At 48.7% G+C, this 14,332-nt stretch overlaps 1 protein-coding gene across 2 annotated transcripts in view; it reads left to right on the forward strand.

Moving 5' to 3' along the window:
- Positions 1-2,643: 2,643 nt before the first annotated feature.
- Positions 2,644-14,332, forward strand: part of PPM1N (protein phosphatase, Mg2+/Mn2+ dependent 1N (putative)) — a 149,045-nt gene continuing 137,356 nt past the window's right edge. Inside the window, exon 1 of one of the 2 annotated variants that reach the window (XM_069644696.1) lies at positions 2,644-3,764. In XM_069644696.1, the coding sequence (XP_069500797.1) occupies positions 2,799-3,764 (966 nt within the window). In that variant the 5' untranslated portion in view covers positions 2,644-2,798. The remainder of the gene's footprint in view (positions 3,765-14,332) is intronic. The other variant, XM_069644697.1, reaches the window with a different exon arrangement.

Below are 14,332 nucleotides of genomic sequence, written 5' to 3' on the forward strand. Positions count from 1 at the left end.
GAGGACTATTAGCCTCAGCGGAAGCATGCATAAACAAATAGTTACCGTGGAAGCAGTTTGGGCCAAGCTGGGAGATATAGACACCAAAAAGAATTGGAAAACTAGGTTCCAGGGATCGGAGATGCCCGTAAGTCCATGATGGCAGGGGAGGTAGGTGGGCTGGTATCTGCCCAGGAGAAGGATCTGGAGTTTCTACACTGTGCAGCGGCCTCAGTGGTGCAACTTGAAGATGCAATGGCAAGCCTGGGAAATATGAAGCACACTGCAAATATCAGAGTCTTGTGCCTCCTTCAGCTTGATCGACTGTCTCCCCAACAGAGCGTGTAAACAGGCCCTGGTGGGACCCCCTCCATCCTCTTCTGGAAGGGCTTCTGACCCCAGAAGAAGGGATCTGGTACTGGTCAATTGGGAGTGGAGATAGTCACAGTTACTCTGGATGCTCTAGGTATGTGAGTTGGCACACTAAAGGCCAGTTTGATTTAGAAGAAGGTAAACTACCAAGGGCACCATGTTCTGCTCTTTCTGGACCTCCGTCCTGAAACCTTCACAAAATGATGAGTGCTTCAAGTATTGGAAAAGGATTTAGTCGATCTGGGACTTCAACCATCAGTTTGGAACCCTTCAAAGTTGTGGGTATCCCATAAGGGGGAAAGTGTATTTTTGAAATCACCAAAAGAGGCTAGAAACATTTTTGGAAGGGGCATAGAATGACAAAACTCAGACCGGACCCTGTTACTTGTAAGGTGGGTGTTGAAGTGTGCCGGTGCGAGTTGGCGCTCTAGGAGGCATCTTGCTGTCACGCATTGCCTCTACAACGTTCTTTACAATTGTGTTGTGAATGTTATTGGCCTGTAGCTGGGCTTCTCGCCCTTCAAGTGTGAGACCACTAGAAAGGGAGTTTGTTGATGATGTAGGTTGTATGGTTTCTGAAGGGGATTGTTTCACGCATACCTAAATGAAGTTTCAAATTCTAAACTTTCGCTATCACTTTTCCTGAACCCTGGCACTGGCGGTTTGCATCATAATTCTTCTTGATGCGCGATTTACACAAGAAGAAATGTGTCATATAGATATGACATTGCTTATATTTGGCTGGTTTTCAATAAAAAGAATTGTAAAAAGTAGACAAATACACTACCATACATTTTAAAAAATGACATTGGTTTCTTATATTGCGTTTCATGCAGGACTACAGCTTCTAAGCCCGGGAATCGAACCGTGCTGCTCGGGATATAAGCACGGGACTGGACTGAGTATCAAACCTGCTAAGGAGGACTCTATCCCGTGCTGGACGCGCCAAAGTCCTGTCTCCTTTCAGGTACAGTCTCGATCCAGGCCACTTATTTATTCCTGCAGATCAAGCCTCTGCCACAGCTCTTCCAGTCCTGTTGTGAACGCTCTGACACCAGACTTTATCACAATGCTAATGCTTTGTTCGTGGGGTTCTGATGGTCATGTTTACGGTTGGGACCATCACCTCCCAAGGACAAACAATTAACATTACAATGAAAGCAGGTGTTAGAGCGTCAACATCTATTCACCAATAGTTTAAATAACAATTGGGGGCGGGCCAAAGACGAATGATGATGTGAGGTCATCACCGCTTCATGGGCAAGTGTCCCGCAAAATGATTTCAGAAAGTTGGCCACCCAAGTGCTGCTCAGACCCAGACTGGGTATGTAACCCGTTCTGCTCAGTGTAGTCTTATTTCTACTACCAGCTTGTTTCCCCTGATCTATCCTCCCCCATTTGTTATCAGTGCTCTCGCCAAGACCGTCTCACCTAGGCCTACCAAAACGCAATACTCCCATTGGTTAGTCCAGCCCAGATTTAAACGCTCCAAATTGGGAGGCTTGCGCTTTCCGTCCATTGCAGCCCAACAATTGAAGGCCCTACAACATGCGCTGAGAGCTGAAGAATCGCATTGGGCCTTTCGTAGAGCTCTCAAAACCTGGCTGTTTACATAACTGCATGAGCTCACCCTTGATCCTTTGTCCTTTACTGTATGCATGTAATACACGACTGATGCTCAACTCTGTCCTGTATGTAACTGTTAATCTGTCTGCACTAGCTGTCTGGGAGGATAGCTCAGCGGTGACGTGCTCGCCTTGGAAATAAGACAACGGGCAGCAACACAGGTTTGATCCCAGGGTCTGCGCTTAGAAACCTCTGAGTATTAAGCGTGTTATCAATAACCTATCATTTCATATCAAGCGGTAACTGGTACCTGTAACAGCGCCTCAATGCCTCTGGGTGTTTGTGCTATTTGTTAATGCAAAAATAAATAAATAAATACATTTTGATTTCTAAAGACACGCCTGGCTGTAAGCCACATTACATGTAGCCTACTTCGTGGTTTCATTTTTCAGCTGGAACCTCTAGTTCTGCAGGTGAGGTCTGCACAGGAGCTGGGCGGATGCAACGTTCGCTGCCTTTCTGCCCAGCAGCAGCATCTCGAACAGGCGCAATAGGACCCCCCCCCCTGAACTCTGCAGAGCTTGAGCCGGCTTTGCTGGTGACGTTGCACCTTCAGTGAGGGGACCTTCTCTGGGGATACATGTGTCACGCTCCACTCAGAGAGCTAAGCAGTCCTGAGCCCTGCCATAATTAGCAGAAAGGGATATCTGCGCAGGATTATGGCTGCTGGAGCGCAGCCAGGCGCAAGCACACGGGAGGCTGTCCAATGGGACCAGGGCTAGGGCCTTGTTGACGAGGTTTAGTCGGAGTCTCCCTAAGACCATCCATGCTAGTGGCCCTAGATGACAGCAGGGTAAAGTCTTGGCCCCTTAAGATATCTAATGCCAAGATGCGACACAGAGACACTGTGCCCCTTGCAGCCCTCAACGATGGAGGCTTTCATAAAGCTCCTGGCCGTGGAGACTGAGAAGCTGGTGTCCTTTTTCTTTAATACGCGCAGTGTGGTGGGGACAGGCTCCTTTCTAGAGAAACCTTTGACCGCGCCGTACCGGGAGCATGGAGTGGGCCGTACTCTACACTATGGGCTCTGCACCATGCAGGGCTGGCGAGCACAGATGGAGGATGCCCACACAACTCGTCCAGTTCTACGCAGTGGTCTGGAAGACTGGTCTTTCTTTGCCATTTACGATGGGCATGCTGGATCCAGAGTGGCGCAGTACTGCTCAGAGCACCTATTGGACCTCATTCTAAGCAGCGAGGAGTTTGTGGGTGGGCAACGGGAGGGACAGACCATTTCCCCAGATGCGGTGAAGGACGCCATCCATGCAGGCTTCCTAGGCATTGATAGTCGCATGCATGTCCTCGCGCAGGCAAGCAACTGGGAAAAAAGTGGTTCCACAGCGGTGGCAGTCCTGCTCTCACCCTGCCATCTCTACTTCATCAACTGCGGTGACTCGCGGGCCCTGCTCTGCAAAGAGGGTCAGGTGCACTTCTACACTGAGGACCATAAGCCGTGCAACCCACGCGAGAAGGAGCGCATCCAGAATGCTGGTGGCATGGTCTCGCTGCGCCGCATCAATGGCTCACTTGCCGTGTCGCGGGCTCTGGGGGACTTCGACTACAAAGGAGTACGCTGGCGGGGGCAGACAGAGCAGCTAGTGTCCCCGGAGCCTGAGGTTTACGAAATTGAACGTTCTCCGCACGACGAGTTCTTGGTGCTTGCGTGTGATGGTGTCTGGGATACGGTCAGCAACGAAGAGCTGTGCAAGTTTGTCCGCTCGCGCCTACTGCTCACGCATGACCTTGAGGAGATCTGTCGCCATGTGATTGACACGTGCCTTTACAAGGTAGGCTTGAGACTCTCTTAATAAATCATGGGGAATCACATGAAGTGCCAAGGCATTGAAAGACAGGACAACCTCTTGCACACAGGATAGACCATGCTCTCACAGATGGGATCTTCAACCCTTGGCTCTTCCGATGTTTTGGACTACAACTCCCAATAGGTCGAGCTGATATAGTCAATGGCGGGGATCATAAGAGTTGTAGTCCACAACTTCTGGAGATCAGCACTTTGCAGGCACCTGCTCTAAGAGATACTTGGAGGCACTCTTATACTCTCACAGATAGTTACAGGCAGTGGCAAGTCTTAGACCTGCACGCAGGTAGCTGACTGCCCGCAGAGATACTTAGCAGGAGAAGCGCACTCTCTGGCATACTCACCCGCAAGCAGGCTCGTACTCACAGCAGGCAGGGGCATTGTCATACATACCCCTAGGCAGAGGCACCCTATCATAGATCCAAGAAGGCCTGCCCCAGCAGATAATCAAGGCCAAGAGTTGGTCTCAGAAACAAGCAAAAGAAGCGCCCTCTCATACAGAGTCACAAGCTGGCATGCTCTCACGGACAGGCACAGTTAGTAGCAAACCTGGGCAGGGACCATGCAGAGGCATATTTTTGGAGGTACAGATGGGTAAAGGCACTCTCTCAAACATGGTAACTGTGCAGGTTCTCCTAGACAGTCACAGGCAGAGACAAACTTTCCCAGACACTCACATACAGGCAAACTCTCAAAATTAACTACATGCAGGGAATATCTCAAACACATTCTTGCAGGCTGGGGCAAGCGCTCATATATCTCACAGGGAAAGGCCCGGTGGAGGATATAATCACAGGCGATGGAGGAGATAATCACACGCGCTCAAGAGTATTCACAACCAGGGCCATGACGTCATGGGTACTTTCGGGAAAAGGCGCCAGCTCGGGGGAAACTTAAAAGCAGATGAAGCTGTTGTAGACACTGTCCGACAGGGTCTCCCTCAGGCAGAGTCACAGGCTGAGTCAGAGGGTGAGGTGTGGTCTCGCTGCTCAGCACAGCCAGGGGCATGCGCCGAGAGATAGTCCAGGACAGAAGCAAGCTTTTGCAGAGTGTGGTGGGCCAGCACACTCTCGCGGATACCCACGTGCAGTTATGTTGAGTTATTCACACGCAGGCATGTTCGCTCAGAAAATTAAAGGCGGGACAAGCTCTCAGAGATGCTTAGAAACGAATGTCTTCTTACAGAGAAATTCACAGAGAGGAGTGACCCCCCACATGCTCGTAGGGAAGAGCCAGTGCTCAACATTACTTCGATACACAATTCCAGAGGTTGTTGCAAGCAGAGGCATACTCCCATAGAGGCCTACAGGCAAATACCCTCTTGTGTTGGTCACAGGCAAGCCCGCTCTCAGAGATGTCCACACACAAGGACATGCTCACCTCAGAGCCAGCCATAGGCAGGGCTATGCTCTCCTAAGATCTCCACAGGCAGGGCTATGCTCTCCTCAGTGATCCATAGACCACAGGGACATGCTCTCCTCAGATATCCACAGGCAGGGACATGCTCTCCCCAGATATCAACAGACAGGGACATGCTCTCCTCAGATATCCACTGGCAGGGAGATGCTTTCCTCAGATATCCACAGGCATGCGCATGCACTCTTTAGATGTCCACCGGCAGGGGCCGGCTCTCCTCAGATATCCACCAGCAGGGCTATGCTCTTCTCTGAGCTACCCTCAGGCAGGGAGATGCTTTCCTAAGATATCTACAGGCAGGCACATGCTCTCCTCAGATATCCACCAGCAGGGCTATGCTCTTTCTGAGCTACCCACAAGCAGGGAGATGCTTTCCTCCGATGTCTACAGGCATGCGCGTGCACTCTTCAGATGTCGACAGGCAGGGGCTTGCTCTCAGAGATATCCACAGGTAGCAACATGCTCTCCTCAGATATCCACAGGCAGGAACATGCTCTCCTCAGATATCCACCAGCATGGCTATGCTGTTCTCTGAGCTACCCACAGGCAGGGAGATGCTTTTCTCCGATATCTACAGGCATGTGCATGCACACTTCTGATGTCCACAGGCAGGGGCTCGCTATCAGAGATGTCCACAGGTAGGGGCATGCTCTCCTTAGATATCGACCAGCAGGGCTATGCTGTTCTCTGAGCTACACACAGGCAGGGAGATGCTTTCAACAGATATCTACAGGCATGCGCATGCACTCCTCAGATGTCCAAAAGCAAGGGCCTGCTCTCAGAGATGTCCACAGGTAGGGACATGCTCTCCGCAGATATGCACAGGTAGGGACATGCTCTCTTCAGATACCTACATGCAGGGGCATGCCCTCCTCGGAGCTACCCACAAGCAAAGCCAACCTCTCCTCAGAGCTAGTTAGAGGCTGGAGCATGCTCTCAGAGATAGTCACAGTTAAGGAATATCTCTCACAAATACAGGCAAAGGCAATATATCACAGCACAGACACGAATAACCCCACTATTTACAAAAATATCACTGAAAACGAACGTCTTCACCATCAAAAGTTACGAACATTGTGAGTGAGTGCGCCTGTGAGTGAGGGAGGAGTCGAAGTATTCACAGCACCACCAGCAAAATTGTTTATTGTTACTTTCTAGTTCAAGAATAGCAGCTATAGTGGAAACAGGGGTGCATTTTGACCTTGCCTTGCAGGCCAGGTGATGCTCTTTGGTGCGGATGTTGATTGTATTGTGTGATATTGTCCCCTGAACTGTGAAGCAGCATTTGCCATTCAAATTGCAGTTTGTTCTGGGAGAATTGGGGTAGATTGTGGTCGCTGGTCGTTGACTATAGATATTGTGTGGCAGAATATTGTTTGATTTTATCGCTGAGGGATGAAAGTCATCTTCCATGGGTGCAGTGAAGGGTCTTTGGCGGTCATTTGCTAGACTCACAAAGTGCCCTTTGTAACCAGTGTCTAGCATGTCTAGATTCACAGATGGCACTTGCATGCATGTGGAGGACTAGACTGTGAGCACAAGGAACTCACAGTCTGCTCCACATGCATATCTACGTATCAGGCATGCATCCAATATCTAGAATTGCGATGATAGACACCAGCACCTTCGTAGGTGGCGGACTGAGGGTCAACCTTCCTCCCACTTAACTGCTGAGTGCGTTTCTATTGACCCCCCCTTAAAGACAATGGGCCTCATTATGAGTCTGGCGGTAGCCGTGCTAGTAAAAACGGTACGGCTGCCGCTGGAGTCTTTTTTTTTTCGGCACCCGGCCATGGGGACTTAATTGCTCCCCATTTCCATTTGAGTCCGATTGGACTCAATGGGAACGGGGAGGTCGGATGCACCGGCACCATTCATAAATGGTGCCGGTGCACCCGTCAAGGTCTGCGAGTGGCTGCCTTTCCGCCCGGCAGGTCAGACCTGCCGGGCGAAAAGGCACCCGCTCGCAGAACTCGTAGTTTGCCGGTCCGGAAACAACGGTACCGGCAAGCTTACCGGTACTGTTGTTTCCAGACCGGCAACCTCGTAATGACCCCCAGTGTGTTACGTACATTATTACACCAGTGCGTGACAGAGGGTGTGACACATTTGCTCTGTAGGAGCACGCGGATGAATAGCAGTTTCTAAACACCTACCTGGTCCCACATTTCCACTAAAACAGCTGTGATCTCATTCATAAAGGTCAGCCAGGCCCAACATGAATGATGGTACACCTCCTTCACCACTTTAAGATAGCTTGGGCCAAGGGCAGACTATACTCTTCAAGAGGGATGTGAGCAAGCAAGGACACATCCAAAACAGAAATAGTACTGCAGCACCAAATTAAAAGATATGTACAATCAATGCTATATTGAAACAATATGAGTTATTAATTAAACAAAAAATACAAACACACTATTAAAAACACCAATGCATCACTATTGTAAAGGAAGACAAAGAATATGGAGACTTTTAGATAAATAAGCAATTGTCTCTGCAGCAATGTTCAAGATTATGAATACATATCTAAAATGGTAAAGAGTGAGGTCTTAAATGTCTCTAGGGCCCTTACAACCAGGCCAGAGGGAGAGAACTTGTAGAGGAGCAGCTGCAGGCCTCTGCAGGAAATCCCACCCCCTACCATCTATATGTTGGAAGTCTGAGATTGCGCCATGCTTAACACCAGCTGTTGTGAACATACCACCGCAAGTATTTCAGAAAAGGTATCCTCTAAGAAAACCCTATCAAATGTATCCCTGAAGAGACGACAATCTTAGGGAGGAGCTTCCTGAACGAATATGAAAAGGAGCATAAAGAGGAGCTGGTGACGTCACGAAAGACGAGCGTGACGCACTGAGAATACTGGCTAAAGAGAATGCATGGGTTTTACAGAAACTGATGATGAAGTTAAGAATCGAGTAAACTTTCATATGAGAAAAGAAGATTGCATGTGTGTGAAGCACTGCAGAAGATGCAAGCCGTTACAGCATCTGTAGCTGTACAGGTGCTGTAATGCAAGTATATTAAGTAATCTTAGAAACTGGCTATATGTAGTCAATAGACTGCTTGCGAAGCCGCTATTGTATAGAAACTGCACATCGGTATCAAGAATTTAGTAAACCAGGACCCATGGAGAGAAAAGGCAAGAACTATGAGGAAGCAAAAATGAGCTGAGATTGTGGAAACAAATGGCGAGGCTGTCTGGCCTGGTATCAAAGCTGATGCAGCCAAGGTTGGTTATCTACCCTTGAAGGCAGTGAGCGTTTGCAGCAGAATCATCCCTTGTTAAGGTGCAAAGAAAGAGCACCCAGCGTGCCAAGTTTTATTCATTTGAGACATTTAAATGCTGCAAAATGGACCAAATTGTGGTCTCCTGTCACGTGAGCCAAGGATGGAAATAGAGTTGTGCGTGGAGTCCTAGAACAACGATATTGAGTGCTCACAATCCCATATATTCCCAGAGACAAGAATACTTTGCAAGGCCAAGTTCAAAGACAATCCTCATGGCAGAAGGCATGGGTAATGAGAAATGTTGAGCTAATTGGGTGGGGAGGTAATGTCAAGTCTACCCACTGGCACCTAGGTCTGAACTTATGTGCTGGTAAGTGAACCGAATGTTCCAGACATGGCACGAGTGTGCCAACCAATTATAGAGGGGCGTATAATGAAGGGCCTTGTAGTTTGAAGACCAATAATATACTGTGTACTTAACAGTGTTGAAGATGACATGTTTTAGAGGTAGGCATACGTTGTCAACCTGACAGTAGATGGCCAATCACAATTCCAGCCCTTATAGAAAGTATACTTAGTTGTTCCCCTTGAACGCATCACAATCCTTTATAGGTTTTTCTTATTTACCACGTAGTATGATGTGACGTCTGACTTATCTTTTGCACATAAGGATGTTTTTATGAGAAATGCACTGAGAGCTTGAGCGAACGTCTGTTGATGTCCGTTGTAACTCCCTGTTTCAGATTATTGTTAATAAAACAGCACCTTTGCCATCTTCCAGAGTTGGTTATATTATTTGGTATCAGAGTTAATCTGCATCCCCATCCATTGCATGCACGGTACCCAAATGGCCATATGCTCAAACTATTACTATTACCTTGATACGGTATGATATGAAATGTGTAACATGCCTGTAAACAAGTGTTTCTAGGATTAGACAAGGGAGGGTAGATAGAGGGATGACAAGACAAATGAACTTACTAGGCCTTGTGTCATTCAGATCGTGCAAGTGCGATGACGTAAAGTGCAGGGGGAAGAGTGGAGGGGGAGTGCCAGGGAGAGGGAAGGGGAAAGTGCAATCAGGGCAGCAGTTGCTCTGAGTAAGTGCAGCCAGGGTAGCGCGGCTCTGGGTAAGTGCAAGGAGGCAGGGGACTGTAGGTTACTGTTACAGCCCCTAAGTGCGCGGTAGTCCCAGAGGCAGTGCAGGGGAGACTGATCTTGGAGGAACCTGGTACCCAGTAGAGTATGAGGGTAGCCAAGCAACCTGTCAGCGCAGGAGATAGGTAGGTCAGCAGGGGAGAGAGAGAGACAAAGAAAGAGAGAGAGAGAGAGCAGAGGAGAAAAGGAAGGTCTTGAGCTGCTTCTGGAACATCAGGTGGACCAGCTCAAGTTTCAGAGGGGCAGGGAGGCAGCTGCCGAGGAGAGAGGTCTACCCCCCACTCTCTGCCTGGGGAAGCGTCTGACCCGCAGATAGTTAGAGGTAGCTGAGCAAAGGGCTCGAGAAGGAAGGTATTTAGGAAGAGAAAGTTGTATGTAGTGCAGGCCCTAGCCCCAGAAAGCCTTGTGGATGATGCAGAGAATCTTGAACCTGATCTTTGCAGCCACCGGGAGCAAGTGGAGAGATTTCACGGCTGGTGAGATACGGTCCATGGGCTTGAGGCCAAGGACAAGTCTCGCAATCCTGTTCTGGATTAGTTGCATGGAGCAGAGAGTAAAGGAAGGCAGATTGAGAAGGAGGCTGTTTCAGTAGTCCAGCCTAGACAGAACCAGGGAGACAGTGCACTTCTTGGGGAAAAAGTGAGAAAAGGAAGAATACTTCTGAGGATGTGTAGCTGGTAGTGGGCCTGCTTGGCAATGTCCGTGATGTGAGGAGAGAAGGAGAGAGTGGAGTCAAAGATGACACCAAGGTTTGTAGCCTCACAGGAAGGCAAAGGAAGAGGGTCATCAGCATTACACTGAAAGTTAGAGCAGAAGGTAGAGATAAGGTGGGCCAAATGGGCCAAGTAGACATTGAAGAGCCAGGGTGAGAGGATAGGGGAACAACACATGTGGAGAGAGAGGTGGTTATGAGAAAGGACCCAAGTTGGACCTGGGACGGTCGGTCCAGGAGGAAGGAGGTCAATCACTCCAGGGCCTGATCCGTGATGCCCAGGATGTCATGGAGTCGTTTCAGCAGTCTGGAATGATTGACCATGTCAAAGGCAGAGGAAAGGTCAAGGAGGATGAGGACAGAAAGAAGGCTAGAGTCAAGATTAGTGAGCAGATCTTCTCGGGTGTTCAGGAGAGCAGTTTCTGTGACTATGGCTGCTCTGAATCCAGAATGATGGTCATGGAGATAACTGTGGCATTTACTGTTAGTTTTATCTTGAATAATTAATTGGAGTTTTAACTGTATGAATTCTTTTGCTCTATGCATTCATTATTCCTTATGATTCCTTATGCTGGCTTGGTCTCCTATAAGAGAGAATCTCTGCACCCAGTCTTTATATTTTATATGTTGTGCTAGTTATAACCAGGGTCGACTGGAGTGCGTTTAGGCCTGGTGTCCCCAAAATTATAAGACCATGGAGACAACCAACAGATTCAATGTGGAGTGTAAGCTGGGAGATGACCAAATTTTCCAAGAGTTTGCTCAAGAAAGGAGTGATAGAGATCGGGCGATAGTTTGCCAGACAGGTAGGATCGGCAGAAGGCTTGTTAAGGAGGGGGTGCACAAGGGATTGCTTGAGGAGAGAAGGGAAGGATCCAGTGGCGAAAGAGTGATTGCAGAACTCGGCCAAGGCTGGAGAAAGGGTGTCATTTTGGTCCTTGATGGTTCTGGAGGAGCAGGGAAGCACCTGTTTGGACGACACTTTAATAGATCGGACTTGTCTAGAAACATTGTCAGGTGTTGTCGTATAGAAAGAGGAGAAAGGAGGAGAGGGAGAGGCGCCGCAGGGGGCCAAGAGAGGTAGAGGCAGAGGAAGAGGAGAGAGAGGACAGGATGTCCTGAGTTTTAGTGGTGAAGTGAGAAGCCAGAGCTGTACTGAGGGCCTGGGAGCGAACAGGAGAGGTGAAAACTGCAGAAAGATTGTCCAGCTCCTTCCAGATTTGAAAGAGTTTGGCCATGTTGTTAGAGGCTGCAGAGACACAGGCTTGGATGTGGACTCTCTTCTTGGACAGGACAGAAAGTCTGTATTGCCTGTGGAGCAGGCGGAAGGCCATTTTGTTAGAGAATGCGCCTGAAGCCCTCCACTTCCTCTTAGCCATCCTGCACTTGCATTTCAGGGCAGTGAGGTCGGAGTCATACCAATAATTGCACTTAGAGGTAGGCTTCACAAGGATTCTCATAACAGGGGCAAGGACGTCCAGAGTGTTGGAGATGGAAAGATTTGTATTTTTATTTTACATTTCTAAAGTGCCCAAAGCGGCCCTGGGCATCGTGGCGCTGTTACAGCAGTGGTTACTTGGTTACATGGAAAATAGACATGAGCGCCTGTCTGTGGTTCTTGCTTACATTGAATCTAATGCCAGACAGGAGATTGTTACATTAACAAAGAAACAGCAAAGTAGGCTGAGATACAGGCTCAAAGGTTCAGGTAAAAACAGAATGCCAGAAAAGGCAGGAGACCTTCCCCGAGATGGAGGAATGAGTGGGCAGTAAGTACTGGTGTGAGCTAATCGTAAAAGCTTAGTTTTGAGAGATTAGCAGAATGCTAGGTGAGTTATCTCATTTCGAAGGGTTGTGGGGAGGGCATTTCAGTGTTTGGGAGCAAGGGAAGTGAAGCTGGCACCTCCTGCTTTGGCCCTTTTGAAGGTGGGGACTTTAAGCTGGTTGGAGTGATGTGACCTCTTGGGTCTGGAGGAGGTGGCTCTGATAACATTTTCAGCAAGATAAGGGGGGCTGTGAGTGAGAGGCATTTATGGGTTATGGCTAGTGTCTTGAAGAGTATCCATTCAAGAAGAAGGCTAGAGAGGACTGTGTTGGAGTGTGAGTCACCGGTAGGCATAGGAGGAGCATAGAAAGTAGCAGCACAGGTATCCACAGCGGTGAGAGGGTTAGGTTTGATGTTTTGTTTGGTATGTCACTTGTATGATTTATGTTATCCGCCCTGATGCCCGCGGGCTTTCGGTGCTTTATAAGCATACAAATAAAATAAATAAATAAAATAAAGAGAGGGGGATGTCTGAAGAGATGAGAACATCCAGGATGTGACCGGCAGAGTGTGTCAGACCAGAGGGTTGAATCGAAAGAGAGAGTGTCGCAGAGGTTGCGGAAGAGCCCAGAGGAAGGATTAGATGCACCCAGGTGGATGTTGAGGTCTGAGAGGAGAAGTTGAGAGGTAGAGGCAAGGAGATAAGAGGAGAGTTCTGCCCACTCTGAGCAGTAGAGGTCAACCTGTCCGGGTGGTCTTTAGACAGTGACCATAGTGTAACTCACCGATAGCTGAACAGGCCGGGGCGTTGCTCGACCTCAATGCACAGATGAGAGGGAGCTGCTCCGGATAATAGTTCAGCCCAAGCTGTGGTGTTTTTTCCCAATAGGGAATACACCCAGAACCAGGCCTCCTCAACTTGAGGAACTCTTTTTAGCAATATACCCTTCTGCTGTGTAGGATGACAGACAGAATGGTGGTTTACTCAAAAGAGTGGAGATACCTACACCGCTACGCCAAGACTGTACAGGAAAAATGACAACAGGTTAGTCAGATGAAAAGGAACTACTTTCAGAACAATTGGGGGTTGAATGTTAATCTACCTGTATCCCCCTAAACAGAAACTTGGGATTCAATAGGAATGGATCTCTACCAAATAGCCAACAACTGGAAAAAAGAGACAAAACAAGAAGGAACCAGTTAACCCCTTAGGTGATAGGATAATGCCTAAATAAGTACCCTATTGAGTTCTTATCCTTGGTGAGGCAGGAAGGGCAAAATGGTTGAGAAACAACGACAGGAGAAAATAGCAAATAGGGAGGTTAGTAGCGGGAAGTACCCCGGACGACAAGCGGAACGCAAACTAGAGCAGGGATGGTGCACTAACAACAGGATAGCGTCCACAGTGCACAAGGGTTCCAAGGCGTAACGTTCTACACAGAAAGAGTCTCTACTAGGCGATGATATCAAAAGGTCCACTTGGCAGCAGGCGAGTTGATTTCAAAATGAGTGTCAGGAAACAAAGGAAATTCACCCCTTGGTTTGCTAAGCGGTAGTATTAACGTATTTCAGGGGTAATACAGCGTTGGCAAAAAAAAAAGATTGAGATCTCACCTTGAGGCTGACAGGGCTGTGTCATGAATTCCAGGAGAGAAGTATTGGAGGTGATGTTAGGTTGCCTGTTGCAGCGGGATGTGAGAATGAATGAAGCATGCTGACGCTATGAGCGGAACTTTAACAGCGGAAGAGGCAGCGTGCAAAAAGGAAAGTCCAGAACGCTGCAGTAGGCAGGGAAGACTTAAGGAGGAATTACCTCCAAAAGACTGGTACGGAAACCGGAACCAGTTCGACAAATCAAAGGGAGTAGACAAGCAGCAAGGGCGGGTCGAGGTCCGAAGTCGGGTAAACAGGAATCAAGGTTTGTATTGGATAAAGTGAGGAACGCTAATTAGAAGCAGCGTTCTGATGCGCGGCTGGCGTTTATGAATGCCTTGCCGGAGGGGCACGGCCTCGGTGTGTCGCCATCAGATGACTTACACGTGACACGGCACCGAGGTGAGAAAGGCGAGCCCCGCGTCTCCACGGCAACCTCCAATGTTGGAGGAATGGAGACGTACAGCGCCAGGCCCTTACACATAGTCAGAGAGACGCTAGGAGAGAAAGAGAGCCTGCAGACCAGGCATTCAAAGGAGGATTCGACCTGCGTAGCGATGACAGAAGCAGGTACCCACTCCGGAAAGATCAGGGCTACTCC

The sequence above is a fragment of the Ambystoma mexicanum genome, chromosome 2p (genome assembly GCF_040938575.1).
Source record: "Ambystoma mexicanum isolate Mex_15411 chromosome 2p, UKY_AmexF1_1, whole genome shotgun sequence".
NCBI classification, from domain to species: domain Eukaryota; kingdom Metazoa; phylum Chordata; class Amphibia; order Caudata; family Ambystomatidae; genus Ambystoma; species Ambystoma mexicanum.